This window comes from Ursus americanus, chromosome 14 (genome assembly GCF_024610735.1).
Source record: "Ursus americanus isolate L20-20 chromosome 14, mUrsAme1.1.p, whole genome shotgun sequence".
NCBI lineage: Eukaryota > Metazoa > Chordata > Mammalia > Carnivora > Ursidae > Ursus > Ursus americanus.
The window spans coordinates 42,680,491-42,705,567 of NC_142140.1; the positions used below are offsets into that span (position 1 = coordinate 42,680,491).

Sequence of the window (25,077 nt, forward strand, 5' to 3'; positions counted from 1 at the left end):
CGAATCAGTAAAGTTGAGGGGGTTCCTGCTCTTCCTCACAGCTTTATTACTTCGTTAAGGGCACAGGGGACAGCTGTGGAAAATCATTCTGCGTGTCCATTACTTGACCCATTTAAGAGGTGGGCCCTACTCCCTTGACTTTCAGAGGGAAACGAAGGGGCTGTGCCTGAATGGAGATGTTTCTTAAAAACAAAACTTCTAGAGGTTGTGACAATTGTAGGATTCAGGCAAAAAAGCCACGTCCCTATCTCATCTGTGGTGATTTTTCCCTTTAGTTTTCAGATTTCTTCATTGTTTTGAGTCTTCTCAACAAGAAGACATCTGGCTAAAAACTCCATTTTATCATTACAAGAGGACTTTAAATGCTAAGTTACAGAAATACACACGTATCACTTGGTCCTTTTCTCAGACTGGTTTTGGGGGGGCAGGAGGGGCACACCGAGCTCACACAGCTGGGGAGTGCCACAGACAGGCGTGGGGCCCAGTGTTTGCAGCTCCGGTCCAGGACTCTTTCCACTAGAACCCCGGTTTGGGGGTGACTCGTGTGGCCTGATGGAATTGCAGGTACGTCTTTCGGTCAGAGAGATGGCGACCTCCGCGACTAGTTGGCCCCTCTTGAGGGTGACGGCTGAGGAGCTTGGACAGGGCCTGTGCTAATTGCTGTCTCCCACGGGGCTTCCAGCAGTTTGGAGAAGCTGAGTTTCTTTGTGCAGAGCCCAGCATGGGGTCAGTTCACCTCTGAGATCTGTGTTACAGATGAATTCAGGGCTGGCTGCTTGTGCCTGGGGTGCAGGTCTAGACTTTTCTGCCACCCGAGGCGTGGGAAGTCAGCTGTCTTCACAGCCTGAGTGAAGAGGCCCCGTTTGCTTACGGGGTTCCCCGCGCCCGACTCCGGCCAGCCCCGTGTGCTGGAGCGGGCTTCCGCCTCGGCGTTGGAGAGGTCAGTGCCCCCGTCACGCTGTGGGACCCCGGACCAGGGAGCACATCTCTCTGAACTCGGCTCTGTCCTCCGCAAAGCAGGTCCTTGCGTGGCAGCTTGTCGTGAGCGGTAGACGTGAATCTCTGGGGAGTCCGCTGCTCCCCCAGCGGAAGCCATTGGTTAATAGAGGCATGTGCGAGCGGGGCGAGCTGCGTTCAGAGGCTGGACCAGCAGCCAGCGAGGTGCAAGCTTTGCAGGAAAGAACTTTCGGGGGATCAGAGTGGTTCTTTCTCTTCCCTCCCGGAGCCCTCACCTGCCTCCACTGCCTGGCATTTTGCTCACCGCCTCCTCCTCGCCTCTCTCCCCGGGATGATCCGAGGGAGGTATTCTTGAGTGCTAGTAAACAAATCAGCTTGAGCAAAACAAGAGCTGCTGACTCAGGGCAAGTCGAGTGAGGATGCCTGCGTGCCGCCTGCTCCCGCGTCAGGAAGCGTGCTGACAGCTGCTCCTCCGTGAGGGCTCGCGGCGGCCCGGGCCGTGTGGGGACCCACCGTCTGGGACAAGCACAGGCCCCAGCATGCCACACACAGCTGGGTTCGTGACTGCTTGAGCCGAGAGGCCTGCCGCCTGCTCGAGAGAGTCAGTGTCAGTGTCACTGCTCGGGCGACGGCGCGGTCTGTGTGCGTGAGCGCGCACCCGGCTCTTCGGAGCCTGTCCTCCCAACGGAGCCCCGTGGAACTTAAGTCCATCCCATTCCCTGAGCTCTACTGGGTACCGCAGATGCTCCCTGACCTGGGTGTGCAGACGTTCCTTCCAGCCTGCTGGTGTGTGGGTGGGTCTTCTTTCCACCGAGAGGCCTTCCAGAAGCCCAGGCTGCTTTCGTGCTGGCGCTGAGGACCATGGCGGCCTGTGGAAGCCCCAGAGAGGGAGCCTTCGTGCTGACGCGGACAGCCAAGGTGCTGGGCTTCTGCGTTAGGTTCCTCTTTGCACGAGGAGGTGGAGACCCGTGCCCCTGGCAAAGCCTCACGCCCTCCACGCCCCCCGCCCGCAAACACATGCCCGCTGAGGCTGAGACCGTCACGAACTGCTCAGGGCCCCTGCCAGGGTTTTGTGCTGTCTGTCTGACGGTTGTGACCACCGATAAAATTGATAGAGTGCTAGTATTGTTTTTAAAGCATTTTACCTCCATCACCTCTAACCTTGGGAGATCGGGACCAGCTCTGCAGAGGGCGGTTCGGAGAAGCTAAGTTGCCGCGCCCGGGGCCCAGCGTGGGGGATCCGGGAGCAGCTTACCGCGGTTGTTGCAGCGCTGGGCCCAGGATGTGGCAGACGCTTTTTGGCAGGAGGTGTGGCGTGAAAACCCGCGTGTGGAGCATGGCCCACCGGTGTCCTCTTGCTTTGTTCCCTGCTCGTGCCCTGCCGGCCGGCCCAGCCTGGCGCAGTGGAGCCACTTCCCAGGCCTGCGCTTTCCGCATCTGTAGCATCGGGCCTGCACTCAGCCCAGCCTTGCTAAGGGCGCCCTGGCCTGGCCCTGGGCCGTAGCCGTGTATTAGACGTGGCCCTGACCCTGGGGCCTCCCACTCAGGCAGGGCACGTGGCCGTTTTCCACCCCGATACGGTTTGGTAAGTGCCTCTGTAGGGAGAGACGCGGGCCCTCAGGGACACAGCTATGTCTCCACGGCGGGCCGTCACCCAGCCTTGGGCAAGGGCCTCAGCCAGCGACTTGGGGGCTGAGAACCAAGAGCCTGAGTGCCTGTGACCCGCTGAGCTTGTCAGGCTCCACCAAGCTTTTGAAGGAAGTGCTTCTGGGCCTGAAAAATGGCAGGGAACCTGGAGGAAGAGGGAAGGAGGGGCACCGCCTTCTTCTAGAACATTGATTTAAAAAACACAGAAGGGGCTCGGGAAACCCTGGGGGCAGGGACATCAAAAGATACCTCCGTGGAAGACGTTCATTCTTTACAGTGACTGTCCCACAGGCTCCGGTGCCCCAGGAGCACGCCTGCCCACGTGTCTCGCACGAGGGGCCGTGAGGGGTGCCCGAGAGGAGTCCCAGGAGAGGGCTGGCACACACAGGAAGGGGAGAGCAGCAGGGAGCCCCAGAGAGGAGAGAGGGAAAGGGCCCTCTGCCTGCTGTGTCTAGGGGGGGACACCTTGGAGCCCCCCTGCCCACCCAGCCACGGGGAGTGGGAAGAGGGCTGGCTCTGAGTTGACTGAGTCCCCACTGGGGGATCCGGGGTTGTGAGAGGCCCACATGTTTTCTTCCTCAGGACGGGTAGGGCCCGAGGCGAAGCAGCTGGGTAGGACGCAGGCCTTGCCCTCGGTGTTCTCCAAGCCCCAAATGCAGAACCGTTCAGGCCGGTGGTTATGTGAGCCATGGGTAAGACGCCTCTGATCGGGGCCTCTCGCCACGCTCCCGGATGGCCTCCCCGTGCACAGGCACCCCCGCCTGGCCCCAGAGCCGGCTTCTGAACAATTCTGCATGGGGGGGGAGAGGGACCGCCGCGGCATTCCGTGTCTTTGCAGACAGGAAGCTCAGAGCCGGGCACTCTGGGCCAACGTCTGCCACTCTCAGCGGCTCTGCTCGCTTGGCCCTGCTCCCTGGAGGAGACGGAGGAGTGTTCTGAAGTGGCCACCCAGCGACACGTAGCCCATCGTGAAACCCACTTCCTGGGGTACACGCTGGGGCTCTTCAGAGGCTGGGAGGAGAGCAAAGGACGGATTTGCCTGAGAGCTTGTTGAAACTTGGGCAGCTTTCAGAGGTTCTCAGGCCCCTTGGCAGCTCTCGACTGCTGAGCAAACATGCCTCAGAGCATCCACCAGAAACCCCTTGCAGGGGGAGGCACGGATGGAGGAGAAAGGGCTCAGGAGCCTGAGGCAGGGAGGGGCTTAACCCTGGGAGTTTGGTCCTCAGATTGGGAGGGAGCAAAGACCCCGGCGCTGAGGAAGGATGTGCAGGGCGGCAGCGCAGAGGGAATGTGGGGCCTGGTGGCTGAGGCCCAGGGTGCAGGGAGCGGCTCAGTCTTCACTCTCTACTTGTCTGTGCTCTTAAAATCATACCCTGGGACAAGCATTACCAGTTGAGCTCCGTATTACACATATTTGTATGTCCTCTTTAGTTAGGGACACACGCACGCAGAGAGAGACAGGCACCTGCCTTTCTCTGTATATCCCTCTGTGTCCCTTTCATGCCTCTTTCTTCCCCTGCCCTCCCGGCTACCAGGGAGAGTCTAGAGCTGGGCCAGCCTCTCTGAGATGTACCCATTCCCCCCGATGTTAGTGAGGACCTTCGAAGCTGTGGAGGAGAACCAGGGTGGAGACTGGCCAGGGCCCCACCATCGGTTCTCACTTTGTCCTTACAACACTTAAACTTCCTAGTGGCTCCAGGTTTGGCCAGTCTGACCAAGGTAGCTCCGCAGGCCCAGGCCTACCTTGCCACCGAAGCTCACGCCCTGCTTACAGAAGGCCGCACGTCTTCCTCGGGGTGTGGATGAGCCCGCAGCTCCGAGTCGGCTGTGGTCTCACCGTGGGGCTTTCCTTCAGAGTGGTCTGTGCTTCTGGGCCTGGAGTGTGGGGAGCAGCTCGCCTCCACTCCCGGAAGAGCTCCTCCCATGCTTTCCCTGCCGGGACAGGCGGCAGCCAGAGCTCGGCAGGTGTGAGCTCCCCACGTGGGAACGAGACACAGCCCTTCCGCCAGGGTCCACCTGCCACGGCCCACAGTGCACTTCGTTAAGAACCTGAGATGAAGTTAGCTATGGAAACTAGTGGAAAGAAAAGCTGGTGTGAGCGAAGGGGCTTTCCAAACAGAAAACACTTGAATTGTCTTCTTCCCGGGCTTATATTTACAGTATTTCAAGCTGTTGTGAAGGATCACGTCAAGGGGCGCATGTTAACAGATTGAGAAAGGACCAACTTCTCGTGAGCCCATCTGTTGGCAAGGGGGTGTTTCTAAGCCTGACTTTTGGGAGTGGGTGCTTTCAAGCCCCCATGAGCCTACACTCCTGTTTCAGATGATTTCTTCCAAAAAGGGATAGGGAGGGTTGTTTGCTGTCAGATAAGCTTGAAACAGTCTCAGTCCCAGAATAAGCTCGATGACAACGTAGCAGTTCGCAAGTTAGTGGGATTTCTGATCCACACTTAAGCTCAAATACATTCTGCTTTTGCAGCTGAGTGGCTGTTAGCTTCCAGCTGAAAGGTGCTTGAGGGGCACTTCCTGCCGCCGAGACATCCTGCCCTTGAGCCCGCTCTGCCTCTCCCAGAGTCCTCTGCGGTCAGCCACGCCCTCCCGGCTGGCACCCGGCCCTCGGGTTTTATGTATTTGGGGGAAGTTGGGAGTACCTGTTTTCTGTAAACTGCCTCTTCGCTCTAGCCTCTCAGTAAACCAGCTCGCGGCCCACCATCAGTGCCAGCAAGCAGCTTGCTCAGCCCCTCGGTTCCACCCAAGACAAGGGGCCTGGTTGGCCAATGACTGTCCCCTGTTTGGAATGAGTGGGACCCTGGGGCTCCTGACCCCGCCTTCTAGGCCCCTTGCCACAGCCCCAGCAGTTCACCAGGCAGTGCCCAAGGAGGCCCCGTGCATGGACTAGAGCTGGGGGGGTGGGTTCTCGGGCCCCTGCTGCCTTGAGGACACCCCTAAAAGTCTGCCTTGTGGGCCCTTTCAGTGTTTGTAAGCGGTGTATTCGGAAGATGGACCACCACTGTCCCTGGGTCAATAACTGTGTTGGCGAGAACAACCAGAAGTACTTCGTCCTATTTACAGTAAGTCCGCTTCCCAGTCCGGCCCCACCCTTCGTGGAGCAACTTCGTGGTCGCTCCTTCGAAAAGTCTAGGCGCCCACAGTGTGTTGTGCTGCTGTTCAGAATCCTGCCTGGCCATGTAGACCTCCCCCTTCCCCCCAGAGCGCCCCTGGGCTCAACAAGGGCCTGTTCCTAAGCCCTCCACTTGAGCATCTAGGTCGCTCCTTCGAAAAGTCTAGGCGCCCACAGTGTGTTGTGCTGCTGTTCAGAATCCTGCCTGGCCATGTAGACCTCCCCCTTCCCCCCAGAGCACCCCTGGGCTCAACAAGGGCCTGTTCCTAAGCCCTCCACTTGAGCATCTAGAAAATTGGCTCAAGTCGATTGGCTCTAAGCAAGGGCCGTGTGCTGGGCTCCCACCCCGAGCGTCCAGTCTAAGTAGCTACGGAAGCCGGTTTTGGTGGGGACCCAAGCCGCCCCTCAGCTGCAGGTAGGTAGAGAAGAGTTAGCATGGGGGCTGGAAGGGCCCTTGGCAGTCAGGCCCTGAGTCTGCAAGTGAAGGGAAGTCAGCAGCCCGGAGCGCCCCGGCCCACCTAGAGCCCAGGTCACGCCTGGAGACGGGCACTTGTTTCTGTCTTCTTCCACACGCTCTCACCTTGGTCCCAGAGCAGGGGTGGGGGGAGGGAGACCAGTAGGGGAATCACCAGATGCCTCTCTGGCTCTCTCCCGGTCAGCCCTCAGCCTAACTGAGTGTTCCGGAATGGGAGGTACTGAGCACCCCTGTCCCGGGAGCCTGCACGGTCAGAAGGTTCTCACAACAATGGCGTCTGCACTGCTTTCCTGTTTCAGATGTACATAGCTCTCATTTCCTTGCACGCCCTCATCATGGTGGGATTCCACTTTCTGCATTGCTTTGAAGAAGACTGGACAAGTGAGTATGTGCCGGACAGAGCTCCCCTCGCTGCTCCAGGGGGCGGTGTGCAACCCAGGCGGGGCGGGCTCTTGGTGTGGGTCATGGTGCCAGGGGCCAACCCCGTTTTATTAGATCTGCTGCAAGCCTACAGACTGACCAGGGAAGGGACAGCAGAGGCCCGAATCTCTCTTCATGACAAAAAGCAGCTCCCTAAAGTCAGTTCCACAGGTAAAGGAGTGAGTCAGACAGACCCTGTAGCCCGAGCGTGCCCAGGGGAAGTGCAGGCCCCGCAGGAATCGCATCCCAGGGCACGGGAGCCTTGCCAGGGACAGACCTGTGTCTCCGGGTCTTTAAGAAGAGGCACTTCAGGGACCCCTGGGTGGCTCAGTCATTGAGCGTCCGACTCGATCTCGGCTCAGGTCTCGAGCTCAGGGCTATGAATTGAAGCCCCACGTCGGGCTCCATGCTGGGTGTGGAGCCTACTTAAAAAAGAAGAAGAGGCACTTTAATCAAAAGTCATTCATTCCAGTCTCACAGAAATCCCTCGTGAACTTTCGTTTTCTGAGGGTGTTCTTAACCGCTTCATTACCAGCCGGCATCAAGACCGCAGAGCAGCTCTCCCTGCTTTAGCGGTATCCGCTCCGTGCACAAACGCCGAGGAAGGAACTCCAGCCAGGAGACCGCACAAGCCCTGAGGCGAAAAAGATAGACGCTGGGAAGACAAACGCACTTTTATGATTTTAAAGAAGGATAAAAATAAGAAGAAAAAATAATTTTTAAATAGATGCTGGAGGAATTCAGAGGGGCCACGTGCTGGGGTGAGACAAACGTCTGGGGCAGAAGCATCAGATGGCCCCCTTTCCATTGCACCATCTCTCAGAACGTCACTCTTCCCGTACGTCCTGTCTTCTCACGCCCAAGCTGGCAGTGCCCACTCCCCAGAACCGGGGAGGCTGTGGGAAGGATGGGATCTTTCGCTCCCAACTGGAGGTAAAGAGGCTGGCCCTGCCCTCTGCCCGGCCCGGCACCACCGAGGATGGGAGAGCCCCACGAGTCTCAGTCAGCTTGGGCTGCCATGACAAAGTGCCACAGACTGGGCGGCTGAAGCATGATCCGTCACAGTTCCGGAGGCCGGGGGGTCCAGGAGCAAGGTGCCAGCCGATTCAGTCCCTGGGGCAGGCTCTCGGCCGGGCGGGCTCTCGGCCTGGCTTGCGCACGGCCTCCTTCTCCACGTGTGCTCGCGTGGCCCTGACCGCATCATGGGCACCCCCCGCCCTGACTTCATGGGACCCTCAACACCTCCCAAAGGCCCCATCTCCAAGTAACATCACATGGGGGCTGGGGCTTCCACATATGAATTTTGCGGGTGACACAGTTCGGTCCGTGTCACCGTGTCTCCCAGTTTTCCTGACTACTGCCGTTCTGGTACCAGCCAGAGAGGGGGGAGGTCAAGCTGGCGGGTGGTAGGGAGAAGAGGAAGGGGCACGCGGGTTTCTGCATTCCGACGTTCTGCAGAGCTGGGCAGGGCCCCAGCCCTGTCCTTGGCGAACGTTCTGCAAGTGCTCACACCCTGCTAAGCCCTAGGGCTCCAGTCCAACCCCAGATGTGGCCTTGGCAACGTGGCAGTAGAGTCTGACAAGGACGTTTTATCAACTCCGTCGCTCCCCCCACCCGCCGCTGTCGGGTTAACAGACACGGGCAGTGAGGCGTGTGCCCCGGACCGTCTAGGGGCAGAAGGGCTCTATCTTCGGCACGCAGCTGGCAGAGGCCACGGCATTACTGCCCGCTAAGAGCCAGTTGGGGCGCACAGGACTTTTTGAGCAGCGCCTTATTTCAACCTTAGGACAAGCCCTCAGGGCGGGAGAGAGACTCCCACTTAGTGGATGACAAAAGCTGGGGCTCACAGGGGTTTAGCCAGTCCCCAAGCTCACACGTCTAAGAGGAGGGCCGTGATTCAAGCCCCAGTCTGGAGTGGGCTCTTCCAGCCCCACTTGATGACCCTGGGGCCCAGGGTCCTCCCTCAGGGCCCTTGGTTGTCTTCAGTCGAGATTCCTGATGGAAGAAGCTTGAGGTATGAGTGCCTCTGGCGCTAGGCTAGGAGGACAGTCCCCAGAGCCTGGGATTGGCCCAGTGTGACAGTGACTGCCATCACTGCTCAGCCGTGGGCGAGCTGTCTCGCATCCAGCTCGGGTAAGAAGGGGGAGGGGGTGTCCCCAGAACAAGGGCGCTTTGAGTTGAGGTTTAACGAAGGGTAAAGTGGTAGTTCTCCATTCCCTGGGTCTTGTTCCCGCCTCCCCAACTCCATTTGTAGTTGCTGGGGCCAGCCCAGGAGGGGACGGCTCCTTGTAGCTGGGTGAGGATGCAGAGCAGGCCAGGGCACCGGGCTCTGCCTCCTGCTCCAGCCCCGGGGCCGCCGAGGTGCGGAAGGAAGGAGCAAGGCGCCGCCATCCAGGGGGCACCCGCCACGTGCTCATGCCGGGCCCAGGCTGACCTGTGCAGATGTTCTCACGCGTTCTCAACCACGCCACACAGCCGAAGGGAGAACTAAAGCTCGGAGAGCCCCGGCCGTGTGCCCACATTCCTGTGTTATCGGGCACTGCCCCAAGGCTGCCCCAAGGCTGCTCCTACAGCAGGGAGCCAAAGCCCCGGCCTCCTGGGGCTGGAGGTGTGGTGGGCAAGGCAGACAGCAAGCAAGGACAGGAACAAACGTGATTCCACAGGATGCGGGACGGGAAAGATGCAGGGGCCACAGAATAGTAGTGGGGACATCTTAGCAAGAGCTCGTGATGGGGAGTTGGCTCCGGGAGCCTCACCCTGCTGTGTCTGCCTGACTGTGGAACCCTCGTCCTGCCCACCCTCCTGCCCAGCGGCCAGGCAGGTGGCTGCCACACCCGGAGCCTCCCGGCCCTGCCAGCAAGGAAGCCAGAAGGGAAAGCGTCTGGGGGCATTGCTGAGTCCCAAGGGAAGCGTGAGGTGATAAAGGCATTTGGATGAGATGTTCCTCGCCCCACCACCTGTACGGTGGCCCCAGGCCCGTTCTCCTGAAGTCCCTGTGAGGGAGGCGGCAGTGCTGCTCAGAGGCCACTGAATCCCCAGATTCCCTGAGTTCCCACAGCCCAGTGAAGCCCGGCCCTGCGCTCCCAGGTCGGACCCCTCCAACCAGGGCAGCAGGCCTGCGCACTGGGGCAACGAGAACCATGCACCCCAAGCCGGGCTGTGACAGGCCCAGGCAGCCGTCAGCGGGGGCAGGAGGCCTGGGGTAGCGAGTGCTGTTGGCTGGGACCCGTCTCCCAGTGTCGTCCCCATTCCCCCAGGCCTGGGGTAGTAAGTGCTGTTGGCTGGGACCCCCGTCTCCCAGTGTCCCCATTCCCCCAGGCACCCACCCCCACCCCCACCATCTCCCATGGCACCTCAGCTTTTCTCTCCAGTCGGGGGCGCTTCTGATTTGGACTTGGCCCAGACAGGCTGCTGAAAACAGAACCACACCACACATCTGGTCAAACCTCGCTGCTCTACAGGGGAGGGGGTAGAGGCCTGGACAGGGACAAGGACTTGTTTCAGGTCACACCCCCCAGCAGCCTGGGCTCAGAGAGCGGTCGGGAGAGCGAAAGCAGCGGCCCGGGGCCAGGTGGCTCTCTGGTTGGGCTGACCGTCTCAGTGACGCAGACACTCCTGAGAGGGACGTCTCCCAGGGGGCTTGTTTCGCCCCTAGCTCAGGGCCAAGCCCGGCAGCCAGACGGCCCCCTCGTAGACTTCGAATCCCCAAGCCCCTGAGTGGTCTCTGGACCTGCCCTTTCCTGTCCCCCAGAACCAGAAGGAGGCGCCCCACCCGCGCAGCCTGTGTCGTGCTCTCTGGGGGGGGGGGCTCTCCCTGTCTTCACGCCTCAGCCCTGAGGCCTTTCTTGCTCCTTCCATGTGCCAGGCACTGTGCTTGGCGCAGGATACAGACACTGGCGGGGGGGGGGGGAGAGCAAGGAGTAAGGTGTTAGGAGGGGAGGCAGCGGCCTGGCCCATAGAGAAGGGCTTCTCCGAGGGAGTGCCGGTGCAGCCGGGTGGGGGCAGGGTGGTGCCCGCCGAAGCCTGGAGGCCAGGGACGCATGGCACCCAGGAGGAACCGAGTCGGCGGGGCCGGAGGCGGGGCAGGAGCCCTGGGGACATCGAGTGGTGCACAGCGGGCGATGGGTGGCAGCCCCAAGTCTCACAGGACCCTTTCCTTTCAGAGTGCAGCTCCTTCTCGCCCCCCACCACAGTGATCCTTCTCATCCTGCTGTGCTTCGAGGGGCTGCTCTTCCTCATTTTCACGTCCGTGATGTTTGGGACCCAGGTGCACTCCATCTGCACAGATGAAACGGTAAGCGGGCGGCCTGCCCCCCACCTCCGCTCTCGGGCTTGGGGGAGGACCCAGGGCAGTGCTGCTGGGAGGGCTGCGTGCAGGCCAGACCTGGGCGCCCAGTGACCAGGGCCCAGGGGTGAGGTGTGCAGGCCACATCCCTCCATGTGCAGTGACACCGGATCTTGCGCGCGCGCGCGCGCACACACACACACACACACACACACACACACACACACACACGTCTTCCCCTGGGGCCGGCACAGCAGATCACACCAGGAATGGGGCCTGGCAGCCTTGGTGAAAGGTGCCCTTTGCCAAAAGTCCTTCCATCCTCCAATGATGGTTCTGTGTTACACACTGTGCTGTGTCAGGCACTCTCCTGGGCATGGGGACACTCTTCCCATCCGAGGACTACAGGCCTGGAGAGAGGATGATGGACAAAGGGGGCCTGAATCCAGCTGAAATGGGCAGGGTCAACTTCCTGGAGGAGGTGACTCCGTGAGTAGGTCCAGAGGGCAGAGTCAGGAGACAGCCTGCCTCAGGCGGCCCCGAGCTGCAGGCTGCAAGCGCTCGCCTGGCCACTAGGTACCTCTGCGTGGTCCAGCTCTTCTGGTCCACTGCCTCCCCCCTCCCCCCGCCCCACCCCCACCTCCTCCCTCCCCACAGCTCCTCCTCTGCGAACTTGGAGGCTACTGGCTGCAGCAGGACCTGAGCCCACTCCCCTGTTGCCACTGCCATCGGTCTGTCCTAAGTGTCCAACAGCCTCAGGGTGGTCCGCCCATTGCTGTGATGTGGGCCTGTCTTCCTCTCTGGCTCTGGGTTCCAGGTGAGGGGCCCCGGGAGGAAGGGGCAGCACTTAGTTCAGTGTGAGCAGCAGAGGCATGAGGCCCTGGGTCCTTCTTGGCACCCGTCCTGGCTTCCCAAGGTCCCCCTCAGGTGGCTCGGGTCCATCATCTAAGGCCCCGTGGGGCGGCTGGGCCTGCTGATCCGTCCGCGTCGGCCGGAGTCTCTAGGGAGACAGGCTCCTTGCCGCTGCCGCCCAGGCCCCTCCGTGGGGGTGTGGAAAATCCAGGCTTTGGCACTCCCGGCCGCCAAGCCACCCTCTTTCGGAACTGTGGGAATTCCCGACGGTTTAGAATGTTGGGGGGCTCTCAGCAACTTTTTTTATCTTTTATAAGAAATAACGTCACTGTAAGAGTTTCTGTAACAGTAGCAGCCCATGGCGCAGGTCCGGCTGTGGCCAGCCAGTGCGTGTGGCCAGCTTCTCCCAGAGGTGACCGTCCGGCCCCGATCACTGTCGTCTGCCGCCAGGCCACACGGGCCGTGGTCTGGGGGAGCCAGCAGGAAAACTCACACAGCCCTGGCCCTAGCTCTTCTTCCCCTTCCAGGCCATTCCTAAAGGGAATTGCGTTGGAAAGGAAAGCAGAAAAGAAGGAAGGGCACGTCTCGGGAAGGCGCATCTTCCCCTCGGCCTGGACCCTCCAGCTCCCTGGCCCTGAACAGACTTGAGTTAGGCTGCCCCCCCCCGACTCCCCCCTGTTCCTCCTCCTCACCAGAGACCACGGCAGACAGACCCTCGGCCAGGCTCCTGCCAGGCCTCTCCTGTTCTCCGAGCAAGGGCACATCCCCAGGCCCTGCCCGCTGGCCAGCTCCATCGGCAGAGGGGAGAAGGGAGGGAGCCTGCTTTTCCTGGGAGACTCAGTGGGGGGAGTAGCCCAGGCTCCCGACCACCACCGAGGTGGCCTCTGGTCCCGCCTCTTCCAGAAGAGCACGGGGGAGACCTTGGCCACGCCCGGGGCTGGCTGTCTGTCCAGGCAGCCCCTCTAACCTCTACTAATCCCTTTCCTTCCTCCTCTGTGGTGGCTTCTCCCCTCACCCCCGGTCTCTGACTCCTGTTCGGCCTTCTCAGGTCGGCCTCGCCCGCCCCGCTGAGCTGGGTGCTTGACCTGCCAGGCTGCTGAGACTGACAGCGCCTCAGCGGTCATTTCATTGGTTCCTTTTTTTTTTGTCTGCAAAGTAGTCACAGTCGTGTCAAACTCGAACCCACCCACATTAAAGGCCAGCATCGGCTGTCCCGCTCACGAGCCCCTGCCAGCTCCGAGGTTTCTTGCCCCGAGGCCCTCCCAGCCCCCGCACACACAGCCAGGCCCGGCACCAGGCCCGAAGCGCCTCTGCGGAGCCCAGTCTGCGTCGCTGAGGCTCCCTCACTTAGCAGGACACCCCGGACCAAGATGCCCATAGAAGGCCTGGCTCAGCGGCCTGTGGTTTGGCTCATTTTCCCCTCCCTTCCTGGAGGGGCTTGTAAATACGTACCCACATACCCCTGCCACCTCCCCCCCCAAAAAAACATGATTTTTTTTTTCCTTTGACACTTCTTATGAGAGAAAGAGAAGAAAAATGTACGATGTAGGTAGCTTTGTGGCCTTCAAAGGAACCATTGACTCCATTCACCTCAAGCTAATGGACGTCCCTCCCCGAAAACCACAGCAGTAAAGTGCTTGACTGAAAGTGTGATTGTTCTTGTTTTCAGGGAATAGAACAATTGAAAAAGGAAGAGAGAAGATGGGCTAAAAAAACAAAATGGATGAACATGAAAGCCGTTTTTGGCCACCCCTTCTCTCTAGGCTGGGCCAGCCCCTTTGCCACGCCAGACCAAGGGAAGGCAGACCCGTACCAGTACGTGGTCTGAAGGACCCTGACCAGCATTGCCACCCAGACACCACCCACATCACAGCACTACCGTCCCATCCGTTCTCATGAATGTTTAAATCGAAAAAAAGCAAAACAACTACTCTAAATTTTTTTTTTATGTCTCAAGTAAAATGGCTGAGCATTGCAGAGAAAAAAAAATGTCCCCATGTTTTATTTTTAAGAGATCATCCTTTCTATTTTTTGGTGACCGAAGCTGCTCTTCTTTTTTTCCTTTTTTTTTTTTTTTTAAATCACTTCTCTGGCCTCTGGTTTCCTCTGTGCTGTCTGTCTGGCCTGACTAACGTGGAGGGTGCTGTCTCCTCCCGCGCCCGCCTCTACTAACTGAGGGAGCCGCCGGCTGGTGCGCGGATGGACTGGCCCGGACGCCTGGTGGGGGCTGCGTGGGAGAGGCAGGGGGGCCGTGACCTCCCGCTGCCCAGGAGGCGGTGGCAGGCACCCCCGTGGGACTTAAAACGTCACCGAAGACGGATGCTTACCCCTTGTGGCCGAGAGACGGGCAGGATCAGGCCCGGAGCCCTAAGAAGGGCCCTTCGCACAGCGGCCTCGTCCCCCGTGTGGACACGGTTTGCCTCCTTGTACTCCATGGGCTTGGGTGTGCCGAGTGACTTTGGGGGGTGGGATCCAAGGGGTTTGTTTGTATTCTGAATCACCAATTATGTTCCCGCTGATTATTTGGAAGAGTGTGAAGGAGAAGTTTTTCCAGCTTAAAATGCCTTACACAGTGAGAAGGAGAAATCATGTGATTTCAGGTTTCCTTTGTCACGGCTGCTTACTCTTAGCATGCTCCCTCTCTCCCTCCCTCTCCCCCTCCCTCTCTCCCTCCCTCTCTCCCTCCCTCTCCCCCTCCCCACAAGGTGGCTGGTAAGTAGCGCTCACGCTGAGTGACCCAACCACAGCCCCCAGCCCGCACAGCCGGTCGCAGCCGGTCCCGTCGTCAACCCCCTCTGCCCCATTTTGTAAATCTCGAAAGTGGGTTCCCTTTCTGATGTTTTAGACACCTAGCTGTGCACGTAGCCATGTCTTACCTGTCTTTTAACCTGGGAGGCCGTCGTCCTGGCCCAGGGCTGACGGGGATGCAAGGTGTCGACATCACAGCCCCCAGACTTCTGAAAGCTGGCGGCCGCCCCGGAGGCACTTCCCGGCGTGAAATCCCCTTCCAAGAGGAAGGCCCGAAGAGAGCGGGCAGAGGAGGAGGCCGAGGGGCAGGGAGGGCCCAGCCAGTGCAGAAATCACAGAAATCGGAGGACTGACCATCTGTGAATTCGTACCTGTGGACTCGGTTTTTTATAAGTGATCACCACAAACCTTTTTTAGCTTGTGCTTGGGGTGGGGTGGGGGGTAAGGTGTATGAAACCCAGTCCAGGCTAGGGAGGAGGGAGGCTCGCCGAGCCCCGTGATTTTCCATGAACAGTTGAGTGGCGTGGAACATGCCGCCTCTTTTCGATTCTGTCCGTGCTTCCACATGGAAACAAAATGCAATAAAAGTTTTCCAAAACCTGTTCTCACTGAACCGTGCTCTCACAGCGCTGCCTTCGGGGAGAGCCGATCGCCGGGCTAGGCGGGCCGGCCGCGGTGGAGCCTCGGGCCGGTTGCTCGTGGAGGATATTCACGTCTGCTGCTCCTCCTGGACCAGGTGTCCGCTGCGCTGTTTTTAAAGGACGCGTTAGCCACCAGCCCTTGACCGAGAGCCTGCCCCCCGCCCCCCCACCAGCCTCTCCTCCCGAATCCCCTCGCATGCTCCCGGGTTACAGAAAAGCCTTCCAGTCTGCAGTTTGCCGGGCACCGGGGAGAGACCCATGCCCCTTGCGCACCCAGCAGAAAGCACTGGCGAGCCAGAGGAAGGCGCTGGAAACCTCCACAGACCATTCCAGCGCTTTGAGGAGCTCCTCCTCATCCCTCCCATGTCACCAGAGAGCTCCATGACCCTCCCCGAGGCAGTCGAGCCAGGCTTGCCTCTCCTGTGCTCTGGACGCCCTAAGTCAAGGCCGGGGTCTGAAGCGGGTTTGTTTTTTTTTTTTCTGTGTTTAAATCTAGTTTATAGCATTTGTTTCCCGCAGGCTCCTACCCGCTCCCCCCTTTTTAACGGTTCGCTGAGGTGTGCGAAGAAGTGTGGTCGTTAGTGACTAGAGCGGTTCCGAAGGTTCTGGCCAGTTCTCTCCCCACAGGGATCCATCCCTTGGGAGGCAGCGCCGCTGCTGGTCCTCCTGCCGGGGGAGTACTTTTTACGTATTTGGGTGCCCTCCAAACACTCCATCTTCAAGGCGTTTGTCTTTTTTTCAAAGTGACCCAGGTTGGTTCCTCATCCCACGGAATGTCTGAGGAACGCGGTGCTGAAAACATATTGATTTTATTTTTATTGAGTCCTAACCACAGAAATTCATCATTTGAACCTGAATGTTCTATGCAGCTCCTTCCCAGAGAGCAAGGCTGCTTTCGACATCCTGTAGGATTCTGCCTCTGGGCTTTCACGAGGCCTGTGGCTGAAAGAAGGAATGTTCCCCAGCCCTGCAGGCAGAGGGAAATGCTGCCCTCGGAAGATAGGCAAACCTCCGGATTCCCTGTGGTTTTCCTCACTCCCTTTCATCGAAACGGAAGACAATTAGCCAGGAGCTCCGTGACTGGGCATGGGGCTGTCGTGTGCAGTGGAGTGATTGGCCCGCAGCCTGGCGTCCACGCAGGAAGAAACGGGCATCCCCGAGCGCCTCCCAGTCTTCCCAGCCGGCCGAGGACACGTCTCTACGCAAATGCACCCCTGGCTTTTGGCTCTGGCACTGGGGCTCCCAATGGCTCTGGGTGGTGTGTGCCTGGGCAGTGAGCCCGTGGCAGCCGTGGTCTTTCAGAGCGTGGGCCCTGGAGCGTGGCAGGGAACGAGGAAGAGGACGGTGGCGTGGTGGGCTGGATTAGGCGACTCCCTCCCGCCTGTCGACCTCAAGCGTGTGCTCCTAGCAACTGGGCTGAACGTGCAAAAGGCCTCCCTCTGGGCAGATCTCCGCCTCTGTGCCCGGGCTTGGTGACCTCGCGCCCGCAAAGTGAGTTTGGGTGGCAGTGCGCGTGTCACGTCTCCTCTTGGTCACACCGTTTCCTCTCTGGAATACTTCATCTCAGAAGAACCAAAGCGACACCCCTGGAATGACCAGCTTTGGCCCATTCGGGCTCAGCCACCCAGAAAGTTACAGGCCCCCTTCCTGCTGCGGGGGGTCTGTCGGTTGACGGGGATTAAGAAATGTGTCTGAACCACCCGTGGGAGGTGGGCTTCACACAGAAACAGCTTCTGGAGGACAGGCTAACAGGCTTTACGTTCCTCTCCTCTCGTGGCTGAGCCAGCCACCTGAGCCAGGCGTCTCAGCACAGAAGGGGCCCTTACACACTGAAGAAATGGGAAGAGAGAAAGATTTTGCTAGAATCCCTCTCAAGGATCTTCTTGCTGGTGGTGCCCGGAGGCAGTGCGTCTCCGAGTGTGGTCCCCAGACCAGCAGCGTCAGCATCACGGAGGGACTTGTTCGAAATGCCCATTCTCGGGCCCCGCCCCAGGCCTACCCAACCAGAAACCCTCGGGGCAGGGCCAGCAATCTGGACTAAACAGCTGTCCAGGTAACTGACAGACAAGTCCCAGAGTCCCCATGGAGTGTGCAGGCGTCACCCCCGCGGTGCTCGGTCCCTGATGCCTGTAGACGACACGGTCCCGTGTGATGCTGGGTGGGGTGTGCCGACCGGGAGCCCCTCTCCCCTCACCACCCGCAGCCTCCCCAACAAATGAGGCTGCGAGAACGAGAAAAGCCTGTTCGACGCGGAGCCACACCGCCAGTCTGTCCGGCAATCCTCCCTCACATTTCGTCTGTCCCCCGGGGTTCTGCCCCGAGGGGTTCAGTGGATATAAAGACTTCACGGTGACAGAGAGCAGCCGCTGGCCATGAGCGCCGTGAGTACCCCAGCAAGTGGGAGTCGGCCCCAGGGGTCCATCCGCGGGCGCTAAGGAGGAGCGTTCGCAGGAGCCCCTGGGGGAACCCCAGGCTCTGACGTGTGGACATAGGGATGCCCCGGATCTCTCGGCCGCTGAGCTTACGTAGCCTGGCGACCGGGCATTTAGGCCCTGGCCCCACTGCTTCAAGTCCCTGCTGGGCGACTTCCTTCACGTGTGACTTTGGGCCGTCGCTGACTTGAGCCTCCGCGATCTCACGCGTCAAACCAGGGAGGCCGTCGGACCCACGAGGTCGAGGCGAGGGTTAAAGGAGAGCCGTGACCGGACCGTGAGGAGGGCGTCTGGCACCCGGCGTGGCTTCTGGAAACGGTAGCGCTGCTAGACCCCTGCTCTTCGACCGCGGTCGCGGCGGGCCGTGATCTGTGAGACCAGCGTGTTGGTGCGCAGCGGCCTTTTAAAAATAAATAAATAAATAAAAATGCAATACGATCGTAGCGTAAGGATCGTTTCGTGAAACTTTGTGGGGGGCGGTGCCGGGCTGCACAGAAAAGTATTGCCCGTGTCGTGGGTTGCAGGAAAAGAACGTGAAGCTGCAGATGAAGATTCGAGAGTGTTCTCTGGCCATCTAAGGAGGAGGGCGCAGGGCGCAGGCAGCAGCATCTCCAACCTTCCCCGTCTGATGATGTGGGGAGTGGGGAGGGGACGGACAATGAGCTCTGGCTCCGTGGGTCTCAGCTGAGTCCTTACAAAGCCTGTGCTCGGGTCTCTGCCTCCCTCGGGAGCCTTAGTCCAAGTACATTCACTCTGGGGACTCTGGTCGGTTCGAGCGCTGATTACAGCTCACGTGTCATCCTGGCAGAGGGGACCCCCAAAGCCCCCAGCCACAGCCCCCCTAAAGGAGATGCTGGTTCCGGCCGCTGTCCCCTACCCAGGAATCCACTATTCTTGTTCACTTGGGCCTCAAGCGGGCAGTAACCCTGCCGCCTCGGCAAGCCTCCAGGGAAGAACTTTTCCTTCAGCGCGCCTGCAGAGCCCCACGAACTCAAAATCGAGTCCTACCAGGAGAAAGAAACCGCGTCGGGTCCTCCTGAACCCACGCGTTCAGACCCTCGGGCCTCTCTGGGGCCTCGGATGCGTTTAGAATATTTTCTTCCGTCCGGACTCAGAGTTGACCTGGATGTTTGTCCACTTACCTGCTCAGGAACTGCATCTGGTGGACGGGCCAGGCTCCGATCTGTAATGTTCTTAAGGAGCTCGGTGAAGAGGTGGCGTGTCGTCCCAGAGTGCTCGCTACGGAGCACAGTCGTCCTGCGGGCTCTTTTGCTTCATCTCCCTCTCTGGCTTTTCCTCTGCCTCGGTGATCGGCTCGGGTCGAGTGAGAATTTGGAGGAGGATTGAAAACGCCCCGGGCAGAAGGAAGACGCTGGTTCTTGCCCCGGCTCTGACAACCAGCGGGACACGTTTTGGCCACCGTAATGGCCCCTCGACCCTCTGTTTTCTCATCTGCCAAGTGTCAGGACCAGCACCCACCTCCTCTCAGGGCTGCTGTGAGGACCCCACAATCATGGCTTTGAGTCAATGTAGATACGGTCGATCTGCTATTTCTGGGTTCCCCTCTGTCACCTGCCCTGCTTCCTGATGATGTCCCAAAGGATTGCCGGGGAAGGGAAGGTGGCAGCCCCAAAGCAAGTCCCCTCAGTTGGCCCCTGCGGCTTCTGCTAAGTAGGGAGGCCTGGCGAGGGGCCGGTCCATGACCTATGCGAGGCTCCCTCGAGAGCTGTCAGCAGGGTCCGTTTTCTGAAACAGCTCTTCTGCTCTGATGATGACAGTAACACCCGGTCGTTGGCGAGAGTGTGGAACCTGTGGGAAGTCCACAGAAATAAACGCCTCACCTGAGATCCCACCCCAAAGGTAACCGCAGGTCCCATGATGTCATGTGCGACTAACTTGGCTTTCTTGCCTGTCACCAGCGGACAGGATTTTCCAGCGTGACGTAGGACTGTGTTGACACCATTTTGTCACAGCTGCGCTGTGTTTCAATTTGCAGAAGGGCAAACTTAGCCATCCTTATCGGGCTTTCGATTGTTTCCAGCTTGTCACGTTGTCGGTCAGTGTTCAAGACTCTGTTGCTCACGTCTTTGTGTCTCCGATTATTTTCTTAACCTTTTATTGTGACATAATTTCTGACTTAACGAAAAAGTGGCAAAAATAGCAAAGAGCTCCTGTATACGTTTCCAGCAGTCTTTCCAAATGGAGCCATTTTATATACCCTAAAACAAATACAAAAACCAGGAAAATTATGGATACGAGACCCCTCACGGATCTACATGCTTCACTCAGATTTCTCCGGGTGCCCCACCGAGACCCTTGTCTGTCCCATCGCATCGCCTGTCACGTCTGTGTCGTCCACTCCAACCCGTGACGCTCCTCAGTCTTTGTCTTTTGTGAACTTGACCCCTTTTTTAATTGAGATGAAATTCACATAACAGAATCACCCAGTTCGGCGTGTGCGGTTCAGCAGCACTGAGTACGTCCCTAATGCTGCACAGCCACTGCTTCTGTCTGGTTCCGAAGCATTTCCATCAGGCTTTGACCCTTTTGAAGGGTAGAGGCCAGGTACCCAGGAGAATATCCTTCGATTTGCGTTTGTCTGATGTTTTCTCGCAATTAGATCAAGATTATGCGTTGGGGGCAAGAAAGGCACTGAGGTGATGTCCCTCGGGTACGTCATATCCCGAGACATCTGATGTTGACACACCCCATTACTGGTGATGTTACCTCTGATTCGGTTAAGGTGATACCTGCAAAGTCCCCTCACGGGCTTGCGCTTTGTGGTGTCTTCCAAGGACATACCCTTGAGATCAGATTCTTGAAACAACCGTTTTTTTCCAAGAGCCGAGAAACTGGACTCGCTGAGATGGAGTGGGAAGAGCCAGTGCTGGAGAAGAACTGGCCCGGAGGATGGGCAGATCTCAGTCTGTGTGTGTGCCTCGGTTTCTCTTTCTGCATAACAGAAGGGATCATACCAGTTATGTGAGGCTCTTGTGTGGAAAAGAAGAGAAAATCCAGAACGAGGTCCTCAGAGGTCGTTCTGAGGTGGAATGAGTCGTGTGAATGTGCAGTGCCCGTGCCTGGCAAACCCCAGAAATTTCCCTTGGCTTCCGGAAGAGGCGGAGAAGGCAGAGGCCCCGGTGGGGCTAAAAGGCTTTGTGGCGGGTGCTGTGGCTGGAGAGCTGACCCGGCTATGCCTTTAACTCCTGCGGGCTTCTCCCCTTCCCCCACACCCTCTTTCTCGCGGCAACGCCCAGAGGCAGGTGAGTGGGCAGCCCCTGTGCGCCCCCCGGCTGCCCGCCGCATGCTGGCACTAGCTGTGCGCACAGTCTGCTTTCCCGGCCCCGCTGTTTGTACCCCGCGCTCTCCCCTTACCGCCCGCACCCCTTCTTCATGCTAAGTCTGCTACACCTGCTGGGGGGCGTGGCCCAGAATCCCCAGGGAGGGCTCGTCTTCTTCGTGCTCTCAGGGCAGGGGCCACGTTACTCCTCGGCCCTGGGCCCCTGGGCAGCCTGGCCTGACTTAGCAAGGCTGGGCGACCCCAGCCCCTGCTTGCTGTGCCGCTCCCCACCGCTCCCCCTCCCCGCCCGCACCCCACCGGCCCTCGGCCCTCGGCCCTCAGGGCCCCGCAGCCCCGCAGCCCTGACCCGACCCCAGGCGGGGCTGTGTCCCGGCCGCCCCCCTCACCCCCACTGATCCTCTGTATCCTGTTGTCCCTCCAGGGCATCGAGCGCCTCAAACGAAAGCACCAGCCCAGGGAGCGCAGGGGCAGCTGGAAGTCGGTGAAAGAGACCTTCGGTGGGGACTTCTCCCTGAACTGGTTCAACCCCTTCTCGGGACCTTGCGACCCAGAGCCTCTCAGTGACAGGGACTGGGTGCGGCAGGCGGCCTCGCTGTCCGACACGGACAACACGGAGACCACGGAGGAGCAGTCGGAGGAGAGGAAGGATGAGGACTCTGTGGAGGTGACAGATGAGTGAAGCGGCCAAGGGGGGAGGGCCAGACACCGAAAAGCCGCTGGCAACCTGGACGCGGGCATCGTGGCCCCGGCGTGGCCGTGACACGCCACCCCCGCACCCCTGCCCTCCTCCCGCCACTCCCCGCAGGCCGCTCACGACCACTGCCGTCCCCTGTACCCCCTCCACCTCTCCCCAGGTCGGGCCAGGTCTTGGGGGGGAGGACTAGAGGTGACAGGAGGACAAGAGACTCTTGGAGGCCATCCAGGAAGAGTCTGCCCAGAGTGGGACTGGGTGTCCTTCCGAGACGGGGCGTCCCCGCACCTGGCACAGCCTCGCCGTCAAAGGAAGCTCTGCACGGGGCGGCCCCAGGGCAGAAAAGAACTTGCCTTTGGCTTCTCTTGGGATGTCTGTCTTCTCTTGGGAAGGTTGGGGCCCTGGCTCTGGCTTTTGAGAATGAGGGCCATGATGTTAGGATGGAAGGACAGAACAGGGCTCGCCGTGGGGGCCTGGGGTGGGACACCGACATCAGGACAGACCAGCCCTGAAAGGTTGCAGGATCCGGGCTGCTCCCTGGAGAGGCACCCCCGGGCCTGTCTAAACCAGGAGAAGGGCGTGGCTGCCACAGCGACCTGCGCGGGTCAGGCTTGGTTTGAGGAGGACCCCGTATCAGGCGAGACACACACATACGTGCGGGCCGTGCCCAGGTTGGAAACACAGGTCAGGACAGTAGCTGTGTCACGACAGCAGTGCCAAAACATAGCCCCCACTCTGTTCCACAGACGCTAGCATCGTCACCGAGGCGGGCAGCTTGGAGCCGTCCTGCCTGGGGCTACGGGCCTGTCCATCCACAGGTAGGGGTGGGCAAGAGGACCCCCCTTTTGACCTCCCCCTGAGAGCTTAATTCGCTTGCCCTCTGGACAGAGTCTCACAGACCACATGGGCAGAACTGACCAGAAATCTGGCCTGTGTTTTGAGCCACTTCTCACAAGATAGGGGCCTCTCTCTGAGAGGATGGGTGGTGGCCAGGGACTGCAGACCGATGAACCAGGAAGACAGATGGACACACACACACACACACACACCCACACCCCACACTCTGCCAGGATGAACCTGGTTGAACCCCAGGGTTACCTGCTCGCAGGGGCGGTGTTCCCAGAGCCACCTGTCCTGATCCGGTGCAGAGCCCTCGGCAGACATCCCACGAGGGGGTGATGGCAGGACCCTGGAGCCACCAGGCCACAGGCCTAGCTTCCTGGTCCGTAACAGCTTTAATATTTATTCATGACGATGGCAGGAGCCCGGGTCGGCTCTGAAGGCTGTTCACTCACAGTGTGGGCAGGGCGAGGCCGCTAGGCACTCTGGGAGAGCCATGCCCCAGCCACGGAGGCCTGTTATTTGTCGTCCGAACCTGGAAGGCAGCCCGGGGTTGGGCCCGGGGGGGGGGGGTGGGCAGCACAGCCGACTGTATACCAAAGACTCCACACCGCGGAGAAAAGCAGTGCGGCCCCTGGTCCCCGAGGAGGCAGCCATTAGAATAAGGGAAGGGGGTCCCCTGGTCACTGCTGGCAATGTCGGTCTCCGCCGACTTCAGGCCCATGGTCAGAGGGGCACTGAGGCGCCAGCAGCCCCGGAGGCAGCTCTGAGGGCCCGGCCTGTTCCCCGTGTCACATGGGCCTCCCTGCCCCCACGAGCTCACCTCGTGCTGGAGCTCGGCCCCGGCAGACCCTGCGCTGGGGGCCCAGATGGGGCCATGCGGGTGCTGACCCATCCAACCCCATGCTTCCTGTCCTCACTGTCCTCCCGTCGCCACTGTCCGCTGCAGCTGTGGACAGCCTAACACTGTGCCTGCCTCAGGCTGACAGGCTCGTAGCTGCTGTCAAGACAACGAGGGCCACAGCGAGGGAGGCCGGGCGCAAACCTCCCTCTCATGCTCCAAATAAAAGCTCTTTGCTTGACCTCGGTGGCTGGAGCGTCCTGTCTTCAGCAGGCGACCCCAGGCCGGACCCCAGGGCGGCACTGTCCTTCCTCTTAGTCACCTTCCTCTTAGCCCCTCCAGGGCACCTCTGAGAACGTCTCTCTTCTCCATTCCCGGCATAGGAGACAAGTGAGGATCACACCGGGCTGGAGCTCCGGGTGGGGACTAACTCACCAAGCCTCTCCGGGTCGTCTCCCGGGTGGTACTTCCAGCAGAAGGAGAACTCACCTTTCAGGCGATGAGCACGTATTGAATACCTACTGTATGCCAGGGCGGTGGGCACTGGGGGCAAGAGTCCCCAGGACTGAGGGGTTTTGACTTTAGAAGCCAGGCCCCTGCCCCTGAATGCCATGCACATTACACACAAAGTAACTCCATTCAACACAGGCGTCTGCCAGAGCGGGACCGCTGGGCTTACAGCCTTGGAGAAGGGCCCTCCTGAGTAGGGCCCAATAAAGCAGCCCCACCCCTCAAGGGAGGCCCTTGACCTGGGAAGCTTAGAGGATCAGATGGCTCCCCGAGGGCCCACATGATCCCCAGCACAAGATACTTGAAGAAGCTTGTTCGCAGAAAGAAAAAAAATGACCCAGGGGACCACACAGTCCTCTGAAGCAGTCGGAGTTTAATTAAAAGCGTATTGATCATTTGAGCAAGTCTCTGGAGGGCAGAACAAGGAGGAACAGCTTTGGTCCACCAAGAAGGGCTTTCAGCTGGCACGAGGAGGCACCTCCTCCCAGAAGACGACCCCGCCCCCCACCAAGAAACCCCTGCTCAAGGGAGGGGGAGCTGCCGGCCGCGGGGTCTCCCTCCCCTGCGCCTGCCCAGGGCTGCTGAGCATGGGAAGCCGTCCCTCCCAGCTGGGCCGGCTTTTACCCTGCGGTAGCCTGCGTCCCTGCTAAAGCCTGTCTCCAGGCCTGGGGGGTCTCGGAGTGGGTTCCTGTGCAGCCCGCTGGCCTTGTGCCCATGGGGGCCACCAGCGCTGGTGAGAGGAGGTGGTGGGCAAGGCAGGGGGCTTCAAGTGGGGTGCCCCTTGGGGTGTTTTCGTTACTCCAAAGGTCAGGAAGGGGCGCCCTTGTTTAAAATGCTTCTTCTCCTGGGCTGGTCTAAGTCAAAATCCCCTTGGCTGACCTGATCCTTCTGTGCCCTGGGGTGGAGGCCCCCAGGGTCCCAAAGGCAGCTTCATTCCTGGGGAGCAGTGGGTGGGGAGGACAGAGGGGTGCCGCGGTACACGGTGCTGGCTTGGCCCTGGGAGATCCAGCAAATTCATAAACCAGCCGAGGGCCCCATCCCCGGCGGTTCCCAAGTGAAGCCTTCCTGCAAAGAGAGGCACAAGCCCCTAACTAAATGCAGATGCCCCTGGGGCCAAGGCGCCAGCCCAGGACTCTGCATTTACACGCACCCACGGCTGATTCGGGGGCAGAGGGCCCGGCGCCACATTTTGAAAAACACTGAATTTCAGGAGCAGGAGACACCTACCTGCCTACGACTTGGATCAGTCTCTGAAAGGTTGGCGAGTCCGCAAAGTGGAGCCTTGGGCTGGGGAGGGTCTGGAGACTGGGCTTGTGC

At 59.7% G+C, this 25,077-nt stretch overlaps 1 protein-coding gene across 6 annotated transcripts in view; it reads left to right on the forward strand.

The window, feature by feature from the left end:
• ZDHHC3 (zDHHC palmitoyltransferase 3) overlaps window positions 1-23,491 on the forward strand; it is a 54,914-nt gene extending 31,423 nt beyond the window's left edge. For 3 of the 6 annotated variants that reach the window (XM_087867112.1, XM_045778666.2, XM_087867113.1), the window contains 4 exons: window positions 5,578-5,674; window positions 6,499-6,580; window positions 10,783-10,913; window positions 21,300-23,491. In XM_087867112.1, the coding sequence (XP_087723238.1) occupies window positions 5,578-5,674; window positions 6,499-6,580; window positions 10,783-10,913; window positions 21,300-21,557 (568 nt within the window). In that variant the 3' untranslated portion in view covers window positions 21,558-23,491. Of the gene's footprint in view, window positions 1-5,577; window positions 5,675-6,498; window positions 6,581-6,706; window positions 6,791-10,782; window positions 10,914-13,425; window positions 15,108-21,299 lie in introns of those variants that run through there. The other 3 variants (XM_087867114.1, XM_045778667.2, XM_045778668.2) reach the window with 2 other exon arrangements.
• The last annotated feature ends 1,586 nt before the right edge of the window (window positions 23,492-25,077 follow it).